This window comes from Podarcis tiliguerta (genome assembly GCF_965153285.1).
Source record: "Podarcis tiliguerta genome assembly, chromosome: 1".
Taxonomy (NCBI): domain Eukaryota; kingdom Metazoa; phylum Chordata; class Lepidosauria; order Squamata; family Lacertidae; genus Podarcis; species Podarcis tiliguerta.
The window spans coordinates 3,838,427-3,851,135 of NC_139534.1; the positions used below are offsets into that span (position 1 = coordinate 3,838,427).

General features: G+C 40.0%; 1 protein-coding gene across 8 annotated transcripts in view; it reads right to left on the reverse strand.

Annotated features, from left to right (window-relative positions):
* USP40 (ubiquitin specific peptidase 40) overlaps positions 1-12,709 on the reverse strand; it is a 42,483-nt gene that overhangs the window by 21,091 nt on the left and 8,683 nt on the right. For 4 of the 8 annotated variants that reach the window (XM_083400554.1, XM_083400557.1, XM_083400551.1 and 1 more), the window contains exons 7-17: positions 12,508-12,651; positions 11,429-11,557; positions 10,128-10,229; positions 9,461-9,568; positions 7,296-7,602; positions 6,766-6,847; positions 5,992-6,163; positions 5,618-5,702; positions 5,267-5,337; positions 3,934-4,253; positions 1,049-1,175 (exon numbers count right to left, since the gene is read on the reverse strand). In XM_083400554.1, coding sequence (XP_083256680.1) covers positions 1,049-1,175; positions 3,934-4,253; positions 5,267-5,337; positions 5,618-5,702; positions 5,992-6,163; positions 6,766-6,847; positions 7,296-7,602; positions 9,461-9,568; positions 10,128-10,229; positions 11,429-11,557; positions 12,508-12,651 — 1,647 coding nt within the window. Of the gene's footprint in view, positions 1-1,048; positions 1,176-3,933; positions 4,254-5,266; positions 5,338-5,617; positions 5,703-5,991; positions 6,164-6,765; positions 6,848-7,295; positions 7,603-9,460; positions 9,569-10,127; positions 10,232-11,427; positions 11,558-12,507; positions 12,652-12,709 lie in introns of all 8 variants that reach the window. The other 4 variants (XR_014502354.1, XM_083400552.1, XM_083400556.1 and 1 more) reach the window with 2 other exon arrangements.

Consider the following 12,709-nt stretch of genomic DNA (forward strand, 5'->3'; position numbering starts at 1 on the left):
TATTTTTATTAGCAGCCCAAAATTTCATTTTACTGCATTTCTTTTCCTCCTATAAAACCTTGTATATTTTCAGATGAATAAGCTGAACAAGAAAAACCTTATATAGAAAGGTCAATCAGGTATGTTGACTATGAATATAGACTTAAATGTATTATTGGGCCATAAAATGCAGCTATTTGCATTTTAAAAGAATCTCCCCAACTTGCATCAATTATGTTTCTCCATAACCTAATGAGCTATTACTAAAACATTTTTAACTTCCTTGACACAAAAAGTGTGTAATATGGAACTTGTTTATTTTAATTGCATTGCAGTCCTTTTTTGTAATAGACTACATCACATTTCCCAACTTGTGTTCTTAAGATGCATGCAGGTAAAGGACAAGATGTCCAGTAACACATGTATTGGAATTATGCAAGGAGTCAGCTGCAAATACCAAACATATGTGCCCAAGTACAAACAGTAAATACATAAATACTTCAGGTTGTATGCAACTAAACAGCACAAAGTGCTAGCACAATGTGGTTTTCCCCTCCTTCCTTTGTGTGTGCCCCTGCGCCATCCCCTGAACTGCTCCAGAGGGTGGAGGAAACCCCACAACAGATTTAGGGGGTGCACAGGGAGGAGAGGGGGTGACTGCTCCGCCATGCAAGGAGAAATTCTTGTGCTGATGTACTATCTGTTTAACACTGTACTGAGTACAATCCATTTATTGAAGACAAGCAAAGCTATTTGAATGTATATCTACCATATGTGTTTAGCACTTTAAACGTGTGTTTCTGTGCCCTAGTTTAAAAAGCAATGTGTGAATCAGTCCTCACATTCACAGCTGACACTAGGGGTGTTACAAATATATACACATCTTCCTACTTTCCTATAAGCATCTAAAACACAAGCAGGCCAAAGTAACAAGGTAAACAGCTTTCTGGACTTGGACAATTTGGAAATGGAAAGCAAAACAAAGTAGATGAGCTGAATTGAATGGAAGGAAATGAATCAGTGGAGATGGAATCTCTCAGAGCCGTGCAATCACAGTTGCTTTACTTACTGTTTCAATAGTTGCAGTAATTTTAACTTGTATCTCTTCAGCCTCCAATCTACAGAAATTTTTTACTTGTAACCAGCTGATATCATGCGTAAAAGCAGTCAAATTGCCGCCTGCCACATTCACCATGCTGCAAACAACACATGCTTAGAATGCATAATTGTGCACCACATGTAAGACAAAATGCAGGGAAATGAATTCTAAACAATGGTACTAATCTAAGCAACTAAATGACCCAACAAGGTAGGGTCTCGTTCTTATGTAATAAACTAATATTGCAAATATCAGTCACAGCACAACCCCAATCCCCCATTGTCATTAAGGAGACACTGTGGTGGGCAGTACTAGACATGCAAGTGTCAGAAGTCACAACACCAGGTGGTAAATTTGATTTTAGTCAGTATCATGTGCCTACTAGATTTCTTGTTCTTTATCCTTCTCCTCTTTTGGTTATTTATTAATTACTCAAACACTGCAATGAATATGTATGGCACACTTCTAAGTTAAGTAATCTTAGTGCCTTAATGTCTGCTCCAAGCAGATTTCAACGTAGAGTTTAGCCCAAAGAAAAAAGATAACCAGCTGCATATCAAGATGAATGCAGTTGCACATACATATGCTTAGTGCAAATCCGTCCAAACCTTTCAACCCATGGGCTACAGATCCCTTAGAATTCTGGGTCCAAAGGGTTTGGGTGCTTCTGACTGCTTGAAAAGTGTGGTGCAGAGCAATCATCTTTTGAAATCAGTGAGACTTTCAAAAGCAGTTTTTGATATGGCATAGCGTCCTTGAGTGAACCTGCAGAAGCTTTGGAACCCATCCATGGTAGCTATGGTTTAAATCTGCTGGTGGCGATTTTTAGCCATATTTGCTGCGAAACTAACAACACTAGTTTTGGATAATCTGATGGACTGCTATACCTCAGGATGCAATGCTGGCATTTTTATGGCCAGCTCAGACCACAGCTGATAAAACACTTCAACGTTGTCTATATGTTAATTTCCTATACTGGAACATCCACCCATATATTTCTTAAAGTATGTCCTATGAATCCTATTCCCACAGAAACCCTTCAGGTGCCTTAAAATTCCAGTTTGACTGCACATAATCCAGGACCTAGATCCAGTCAAAGCCTGCTGGCATCATGTATATGGGTACTAATGTGATGGGGCCAACACAGAATCTCTAACAAAGTACACTGGAAATATGCATTCCCACATCAACAGAAATGAAACTATACAAAATGATACAAGAACTCTCAATATTGGTGGGTTTAGGTAATAAATGTGGGAATGAAACTAATTAAATTTAGGTTCTCTCACAGAAGTGGATCTATGGAAAGGGACAGAAAAGAAGGCGGCAGTGTAATTTAGGCATCTTGAAAAAGAGCTCCAGCACAAAAGGATTAAAAGGAAATGTTGAAAAGGAAAGCAGATTCTGAAATACACATCCCAGTCACATTCAGAATTATTTACTGTGATAAATCTTTTTCATATAAAACTTCTCAGCTGGCATGACTTTTAGCAAATACTAACAAATCTCTTGCCTACATGTTCTTTGACCTAAATCGTGTGAGAGAGGAGGGAAAGAAAAGGGGCTCCACTGAGCCGTACACCAGGCTGCAGCTACAGACTGATGGACCTTGCTCAATATATTTATGCTTCTGGTTGCAAAAACATTGTTACCAGCTGTGAGTCCTTGAGACAGTGGAAAGAGGTGGTGGTAGAAGTAGGACAACAGAATCCCACTTGAATTATATCAAAGATATTTATAAAGTGGTGGCATGTGCAAAAAAAAAAAAAAAAAAAGCATTACTGTCACAGCCACTAGTAGGAGAATTCCTGTTCATGGTCCCAGGTAACCTGGAATAGGTGCCTTGCAGCACTCTTCAGGGCACACGGGGTGAGGGGGAGGTGAGAAAAAACTGGGAGCGGGAGGAGAAAGGGTTGAAATATTTCATTTCTCACTCTTCTGAGACAACCTGTCACTGTCAGCTTGAACCTGAAAGCCTTAGCAGGATGGAGCAAGACATTTCTAGAGAACAAGAAAGGAAAAGAAAAGTGTCCTCTCCCACTGCTGTAGCCTCCTTGTGCAATGCAGGGTACAGTGCAAGGCACAGCCCCCCAACCCTAATAGCCTCTTTAGGGTTAAACGGGATTTAGTAAGGCTCCTTCATCCCTTGTGGGCCACTTTGACAGGTGGGTGGGGTGCCTACCTGTCAATCACCTGGTGCCACCATGGCTTCAGGTGGCCAATCTTCAAAGGAAAGTATTGGGACGGCACTTTAAGTGCGCTCTATTTTTTTCCTTTCTTCCTTTGTAGTCTGGCTTAAACTCCAGACAGGCTGCAATCCCCTATCAAAATGGGGATTGCAGGTATCACCAACAAATCCCTACAAACCTTCCTTCTGGCAGGGATTGGCTGCACTTGGGAATTCTGATCAGGAGCTCCCAAGTGGAACCAATCCCAGTACGGCTTGCATTTGGTGCCAAATTTAAAACGCACCAATAACAAACCCAGTTTGCCAAGAAACTATAGGAAGTTTCTTTGCCGTCACATCAACACCTGTCCCACACTTAATGTTACATATTAGGTAAAATATAGGGCAGGTGGGTGTAGCTTAGGGAAAACTGCCTCACAGGAAAATTAGGACCTCTGTTGAGTCTCACTTGGATCACAGTCAAGAGACACCTGTATGAGTGGGCCCTGAGGTGGCCATTTCCCATTCTTTCCTCATAAACTGCCCTCAATATTGCATGGGTCCTAGAGGTTTTTTTAAATCACCAAACACATAACTGGCATGTCATATAGCTTTCCACCACTGAATTACACAATGAAACATCAAAGGAGAATAAATACTTAATCTCAATTCAATTCACAAGATTTACCTTTGGTCATGGCTGTCTAAAACTAGGATTGAGCTTCCATTCTTGAGCCCAATATTTCTGAGCGTCTGTTTCATATCTTCTTCAGGAATGACTTTCCAGTTTTCAGAGTCTTTCTCAGACCCTGAATGGTTCTTTAAGACAATCCCTTCAGGTGACATTAAAGCATCACAAATAGCTCTCAGGTTTGAACTACATGGAAATACGTGCTGGGATTCCATAAATTGCTGTCCCACTCGTCCTTCATTATGTCCAGCTAAACGAAGAACGTTTATAAGAACAGGTTCATGGTCAATGCCAGTCAGAACTTCCACTCCATCAACCTATAGAAACAAAGCAGAATTATTTGGGCACAGATAACGAGCTGAGAGAACATTTAGTTAATGCTTCAAGTGAAGGTTTCTGTAAAACCATGATCTTCCTTGTATGCCACAAGCAGTATACTTTGAGCAATATCCTTGATTAATATTCAAAAATTTGTTAAGGTGTAATGAAATGCGAAGGCTTTAATCAGGGAGTTGGCAAGCCTCTGTGTTGAAATATTTAATTGATTTCAAAGGCAGGTAATTTTACTGTATTCTTATTAAATCACTATACGTTCATAGAACATACAAAGTAGTAAATCATTCAAGTCAGATCTTAGAATCATAGAATCTTAAGAGTTGGAAAGGACCCCCAGAGTCATTTAGTCCAACCCCCTGCAAAGCAGGAATCTTAACTAAAGCATCCAAATAGATGTTAGTATCCATTCATATGCAACTATTCAGAAGGGGGTGAAATGCCTCTAGGTAATTTGCAGGTAAAAACGTAATACATTATCACACCACAAATGTTTAAAACGCATAGCATGAACAAAGTCCGTTTTCAACCACAAATCAAAATAAAACACAGAACGGTCATAAAAAATGCATTTAGCCACTAGTTGAGAAAAAGTGTTAGTTATGCAATAGTAAAATTGGGGGGGGGGGACGGGGACACGGGAAGGGACGACAGGGTTGATAGGGAGATCCAGTTGTGTGTGCTTGCACCCTTGTGTAGGAAACTATTGTGGCTATCATTTAATTTTTGAGCTTTGCGAAAACTGAAATAATATGCACATAGTTGGCACAGGTAAGCAAACTCCTAACAAGAAAAGCAAATGACACAAGAATGATAGCAGAACAACAAGATCCTGCCACAAGGAAATGAAACCAATGTTTCTTCTAGGCATAAACAGACTCTAGCCATTAATTAAGATATGGCATGCAATTCAACAAATAATAAGCTTTAAAGTGAAAATAAACTTTAAAAACAACAAAATGTGTTTGTCCCATTCACAAGGTAGACAGTTTTGTACCTCTTTTCCATTCCACACGAATATATTGGCTCCATCAGAAAGTCCAATGCCACTCAACGTAGAATCATCCCCTGACAAACAAAATAGTTTTTTAACTCCAAAAAGACACACTGAAAAGTAAAAAGGCCCTTTAAAATTATATAAGCCAATTCTGTCTAAAGAATCTCCAACAACATTTGACTTCGTTACACTTTACAGAACAGTCTACACTTTTTGATGCATACGTATCTTTGAATAAAGTATTAATTGGTCACTCCAGCATAATCCAATAAATATGTATAATCTCCTCACAAGTATTTGGAGTGGGGGATTGTTTTTACAATTACATGTATGTAATTTTAAAGATCCTACCTTCAAGTGTTTGGTATATATGCAGTCCAGCTGGAAGAGGCTTTGCAAGGCTGAGAACTAGTTTTCCTTCCCAAAATTCCAACAACTATTCACAAAAAGGGAATATATTTCAGAAGTGCAGATATGGCTATGTAAATCATGTTGTTTATAAACGATTCACACAAGTAGCTGTGGCTCTCCTGAAGGATGCCCTAGTACTAAATAATTTATAATACATAAGGGTCATCTTATAGTAATCCACTCTACAAGTTACTAAAGTACATATCAAAGTATGTAGGCAAACAATCTTGCTTGTTCTACAAGCCTATTATTACTAAAGAAACTTTTCCCTTTTCTCGGGTGAAAGTTTGGGGAAACAGAATAACAGCAAATACCTGAAATACCAACTGCTGAAGTTCCCCCAGTGTTTTTCTCTTATCAATCGTAAGATCTAGAACACTTTCCTTCTGAGAAACTGCTGGGTGCAGAGCTCCGTTGTAAAATTTATAGTGAGAAAATATATGGAGATGTAAATCAATATTGTTGTTTGCCAAGTCATATTCTGCCCTTTAAGAAGTATTAACAGAAAAGTATGTTCAGTGAAAAATCTGAGCACAATTGAACAAAAATCTTAATTTTCTTACAAATCATACCTTCAGAAACTTCCCACAGTAAAGACAAGTTCTTTGATTTGTATCTTACTTCATAAAATGTCATTCTAAAAGTCTTATTTATTTTTTACTAATTATGCATGTTGCACTGTGCAAGAATTTTATAATGAATTTAATATTTTCAAAAAGTGTAATTGATTCTCTGATCAGAGAAGGCTCTCTGATCCAGTGAAGACTTCTGTGATTACAACGGAGAAAGGTAATTTGCTTGATTCCCCATTCCTTCTGCACCCCTGCACAGATATCCAATTGCTCAAGAGCATTGGGGGAGATTCTGGAACAACATGGAAAATGGCAAGGGATTGGGGGGGGGGGCGCTTGCAGAAGAAAGCTGTGGGTGGCTTGTTTTTGCAACTATCACCTCCCTTCCCTTCATAGAAGCCTGTGCCGGAACAAAAAGCCTTCCAAGACTGCAAGATGGTTGTATGATCTTTGAAATCCTGATCAGAAGCCCTGCATGAACGACACACCACACGTTTGCCTTCAGAGCAGACTTACCTCTTCTTCTGCAGTTTGATATTAGCGGCATCCATTTCATTCAAGAGATGGGTGGGGACCCGGTATCTTGGATTTCCTCGAGCTGTGTCAAAATAAACTGATTAATTGAATAACTGAAAACACATATTAAAAGGGAGAAGAAGTGCTGAAATTCAGATTTTCATGCATATCCTTTTTACACCACTAGGGTACTCTTCCTCTGGCTTACAGTTTATTAAACTACAAACTAAGAGAAAGTCACTCAAAAACTTCCATTCCTCAAAAAAGATGCTGAAGGATCATAGAAATCCCTAAAGCGAACTGCTCAGAACACAACAACTGTTTTGGAAAGACTACATTCCTCACAACACTTAATAACAAGTTTTGCTACTGAAGTCAGTGGGACATTCTGATCTACGTTATTTCAACATTTGTCTCCAAAAATTTGTCTTTTTAGGCCCTGTACAAACTGGTAATTCATGACTGTTTAATAAAGAGGAAATAACCAAAAGCAATATGAAGACCCCAAGTACACACTATACTTTTTGTACCTTCAGATGGTCTTGTCATTTGGGATTGTCGATAGAACAACATGTAGGCACTCTCATTCCCCTGAAACTGTTTCTCAATCTCTTGCTCTCTGATTGGCTGGACTTTGGAGTCATTCAAATCAAACCAATGGGATTCGGATGAATATTCCCGTAAACCTGTTGTTGCTTTTTCTGATGACATCTTTACCTCATGGTTCTGAGGGTTGCTTTGGGATGCGGATCCAAAATGGAGTTTATGATTATCATTCAGCTTAACTTTGCTTTCATCAGAACTTAGAAGAAACGTTGGATAATGACTCTGCAAAAACTAAAGGGTAAAAGAGAAAGGGGGTGACAAAAAGGTGTTATTAAAATCCAGTTTAAAATGTTACAACTATCAATTAATTATACTTACTATCAATTAATTAACTTCCTTCAGATATGAACTGTATTTTTCTGAATTTGGCTGCATGAGCTGCTCCCACCTATTCTCTCGCATTGTATCTTCAGAAGTTCACTCTTCTGTTTTCTGCTACTGTATTTGGTGTTACACCCTTAACAATATCAAAAATTAAAGGTAAAGGTAAAGGTACCCCTGCCCGTACAGGCCAGTCTTGACAGACTCTAGGGTTGTGCGCCGATCTCACTCAAGAGGCCAAGGGCCAGCGCTGTCCGAAGACACTTCCGGGTCACGTGGCCAGCGTGACGAAGCTGCTCTGGCGAGCCAGAGCCGCACACGGAACGCCGTTTACCTTCCTGCTAGTAAGCGGTCCCTATTTATCTACTTGCCCCCGGGAGTGCTTTCGAACTGCTAGGTTGGCAGGCGCTGGGACCAAACAACAGGAGCGCACCCCGCCGCGGGGATTCGAACCGCCGACCTTTCGATCGGCAAGCCCTAGGCACTGAGGCTTTTACCCACAGCGCCACCCGCATCCCATATCAAAAATTAGCTGCAGCTTAAAGTAACTAAAACAAGTCAAATTTGTTTTAAGCCAAATTTGAAGCTGGCTTTAAAAAAAAAAATCATAGTTATGCCTAACTAGTTTGTTCATGTTTGGGTGTTAATGCTAACTTTTGCTTAGTCAAAAAGAAAGGCAAAATTTCCATCTCCCAACAATTCCTAAGATTTATGAGGTGCAAAGAAAAGGGCCGTTCAACATATATTGGCCTTCCCCAACTTTTATTTACCTATCATTACTAATGGAAGACAATGTGTTTAATATATTTTTTCCCTTTATATGTAGGGAAGCATATGTAAGATCCATTGGAAACTTGGAGATTTCCTGTGTACTTCATTGTGATATTAGTTTGTACTTAGTCTCTTTTCCATAATCTGACGAAAGGCTTTGATAGAATCAGTCAATCAAATATTCAATATGGTCAACCAACCATTAAAGAAAAAACAAAATATAGATCACAGCTTCACAGGAACAAAGGTAACAAGAGCTAACAATCTTTGTTCAGTGTTGCAGCATATGCTCCTGGTTTGCACACAATGTAAAAATCACACCACCCTATATAAAAATCAAATATGTTAGCTTTGTGTTTAGCTAAATCAATGCTTCTGGCATACCTATTTGTCAGGGAATGGCTAGACGAAGAGGGGTGGTGGGAAGCACCAGCTGGGGAACCAAGGGAAAGCCCAAAGCCCAAAAGCTCAGAGCCAGAGGATTGGTAGTGGGACACAGAGAAGAGGTCAGAGGGAGAGGATTGGGAGGAGGGGCTGGATGCTGAAGGAGCAACAGGGTTCAGTGAGCAGGAAGAGCCGGCGACAGGGAGCAGTTCAGACACTGAGGCTGACACCGAGGCTGCGGGGTCAAGAGGCTGCTGAAGAATCCAGGGACTTTCCCGCTGCAACAAACTCCCCTCCTCCCTGATCTTCAAGAACACAGAGAATACTGAGGAGGGCAGAACAGAAACCAGAGGTGTGCAGACACAATTTGAGTCTGCTTGGGAAACATCTGGGAGAGGAGGAGCCTGAGAAAGGGTGGAAGGCGGAGACCTTCAGTCCTGGCAACTGCTCTGTAGGAGCAAGACCTGCTGGGAAGTGTAAAACAATAGGATGGCCACTCATGCCACAGGAAAACCACCACTAACTCAGGTAGCATCACTTTCTATGCTGAACATATTGTAAAGTGCAAAAGGATTAAAGCCAACAGAGATAAAACAGAATTATCTTCAAATACCTTCCGTATTGGTCCATGCTGCTTACGGTATTTCTTGTTCCAGGACACACTTTTTTTCTCCAAAAGTTTCTGCGCCAACCGATCCACAGCAATTTCCTTAGACTCTTCCTACAAGATTAGATAACTATTGACTGAACTGCAGACACTAAAATTAATTATTACTCAAAATGGGACAGGCAAATGCTAGCAGAGGGGCCAAATCGGGTCCCAAACATGGTCCATTCCCCCATTATAATACAGCTCACCTAATCACTCCCAAACACAAACAGATCCTTTAACACACCCTCTTCACTGTGAGCACCAAAGTGGCTTTTAAAAAAGTTCCTCTTTATGTGCCAACTACTGACTCCATGACTGTCTTGTTCATGTATAAGAGTCAACAGCTGAAGGACACAAGTGGGAAATTGTTTCAAAGACAAAACTTGTGTTTGCTTCTCAGTTTTGCTAACTTGTGTAACACAGAAAAAATTTTTTAACACACATAAAGAAAATTATTTTAACACACATAAAGTTCCAGCAGATCTTGAACTTCAATATTTAAAAAGAAAAATCTGAAATGTTCAGTCTCAGAGCTGAACTTAAAACAGCAGTGTTGAAATGTACAGTTTAAACATATATCAGCTTAAATATAATTAAGGAGCATGAAAGGTATTCTGGCGTACTCTACCTCCAATAAGATGTTTCTTAAAATTCGTAACGGATTTTCCTTCTCTTTTGCATTTTCAATATCTTTCAAATCCTTATCTTCATCATTCATGTTGCTTTCCTCCTCCAAGAGATGAAAAATAACTTCAAAAAAGAAAAAAGAACTAGAAAGACAGAGCTGTGCATTCTGTTATGCCAAAGGAAGGCTAGCATTTTTAAAACGTCTATCTGCCTCCCACTGATTATCATGTAGTACTCAACTGTCGTCATTTCATGCTTTTTATTAAACTTATTATTAATGTATATCAATACCAATTCTCACCATTCCTCCTCCTCCTCTGCCATTAGCTGCAGCCCACAACATGAGATTAAAGATTGCAAATATTAGATTATATGTGTTAGAGAAACTACTTGGTGTTCATTTTCATTCACCAAATAAACTTGGCTTTGTGTATCTCAGGTGGTTCTGGCATATAGTTCTGCACAATAGCAGATTCCACTGAATAGTAAACATAATATAAATGCATGTTAACAGGAGCCTGACAGTGATTTAAGCTACTGGTTCCTCTTAACTAGTGCTGTTCATTGTGACCTGCAGAAGCTCTGTGGCTTCAAGGGACTGGATTCAACTAATGCCTCCCACTAGTGGAAGCCCATGCAAAGACCTCCACCAGTGCAATAGGGCTTCCTCCCCTTGTGTTCCCCCATACTGGCTAAAGGTGTGTGTCAGGAGACTCCCCAAAAATCAGTGTGCAGGGGAGGAGAGGGGGATCATTCCAACAAACTAAAATGCTTGCACTGATTAAGCAGTTCCTATAGCATTCCTCCCAAGAGCTTTCCCCAGGCTTACTATGGAACCTTCATGTAAAATTGTGCTCTACAATGCAACATATATGAGATGCCTGGCCTCAGAGATGAAGTTTCGGTCCTGAAATCATGTAAAATCTGATACAGAGAACTCAGAACTTTTAAATACTAGAAATCATTTATACTTCTCTAAATAATCACATAAGATGCTTTAGGAGGGAAGTAAATAATCAAATCTAAACGTATATGATCTCAGCTCTTTATATAGAGTAACTGAGAAAATAACAAAGGGGAAACTCATCTATACACTGCGACAGGAACTGCATCTAACAGTCTTTTGTCATAACTCTCTTCCAAGCAATGCTTTAGGCATGAAGATACAATGGGATAATTCCCAAATATGTGGTCATCAGCTCCTTGGAGGAATGGTGATTTATGCTTCACTCCAGTGTGTGTTCATATAAAAATGCCTCAATTCTTTATTTGCGAAGTATACACATAAAGAAATCAACTTACTAGCACCTGCCAGTTTCCTAGTTCATCAATATCTCTGATGTAAACATGATAATGTCCTCCATAACAGCCACCTTTGTGTATTATAACAGAAAAGAGCTCATACATGTATTTGAAATCATCCACTTCAGTCTTTAAAAAAAACAAAAACAGCAATAATCAAAAGCTATTTCCACAAGTAAGGTAAAAACAATCAAAGACAGAGCAAGAAAAACAGAAGGCATTAAACTGGAAATATCAAAGTACAGGCCATTACATGGATATTCCAATGTGAGAGATACAGCTGAGTGTTTTGGGGCACTTGACCATTTATAATATAAATAGCCACCATCAGGAACTCTTTTCATCCATTCCTCCATGGTGTGGACAACCTACTTACTCCAGGTTAGACTCCTGCACGGTTGTGCACAGTCACTGTCTTTTTGCGGGTGGCACAGTGCGGGTGGCACTGTGAGTTAAACCACAGAGCCTAGGGTTTGCCGATCAGAAGGTCGGCGGTTCGAACCCCCGCGACGGGTGAGCTCCCGTTGCTTGGTCCCAGCTCCTGCCAACCTAGCAGTTCATAAGCACGAAGTGCAAGTAGATAAATAGGTACCACTCTGGCGGGAAGGTAAACGGTGTTTCCGTGCGCTGCTCTGGTTCACCAGAAGCGGCTTAGTCATGCTGGCCACATGACCCGGAAGCTGTACGCCGGCTCCCTCGGCCAATAAAGCGAGATGATCGCCGCAACCCCAGAGTCGGCCATGACTGGACCTAATGGTCAGGGGTACCTTTACCTTTACCTCAGACAGTTGTGGTAGGGATTAAATGCGGAGAACCATGTATAACACCCTGAGCTCATTAAAGAAAAGAGTGAGGTGTAAGTGCAATAAATAAATAAATGTTTGACCAAGCAGCCCTAAGGGATACTATAATAAGATATGTACCTCTTCTAACCTTTACAGTAAGAAACTGGACATAGAATTAGTGAAGATTGTACCAGTAAACAAGAGTACAGCTTCTGCAATTACCCCCAAATCACCCAGCACAAAACATTAATAATTCAAAGTGATGAAAATTTAGACACATAAAAATAGTTCAACCTGCTCACAAAAAGGCTTGAGGTTTATCCGGATTGGAAATGCATAGCTGCTTATTTCCTTGTATCGTTCACACTTCTCGAAATTGAAGTTAAATCTCAAGAGGGAGATTGTGAGAAACGGAGGCAACTTGCGTAGTTTAGCAGACTGTAAAATAAGTAAAACGTTTTTAGGAAAGTGATCATATTTTGGTGACCAAAGCTAT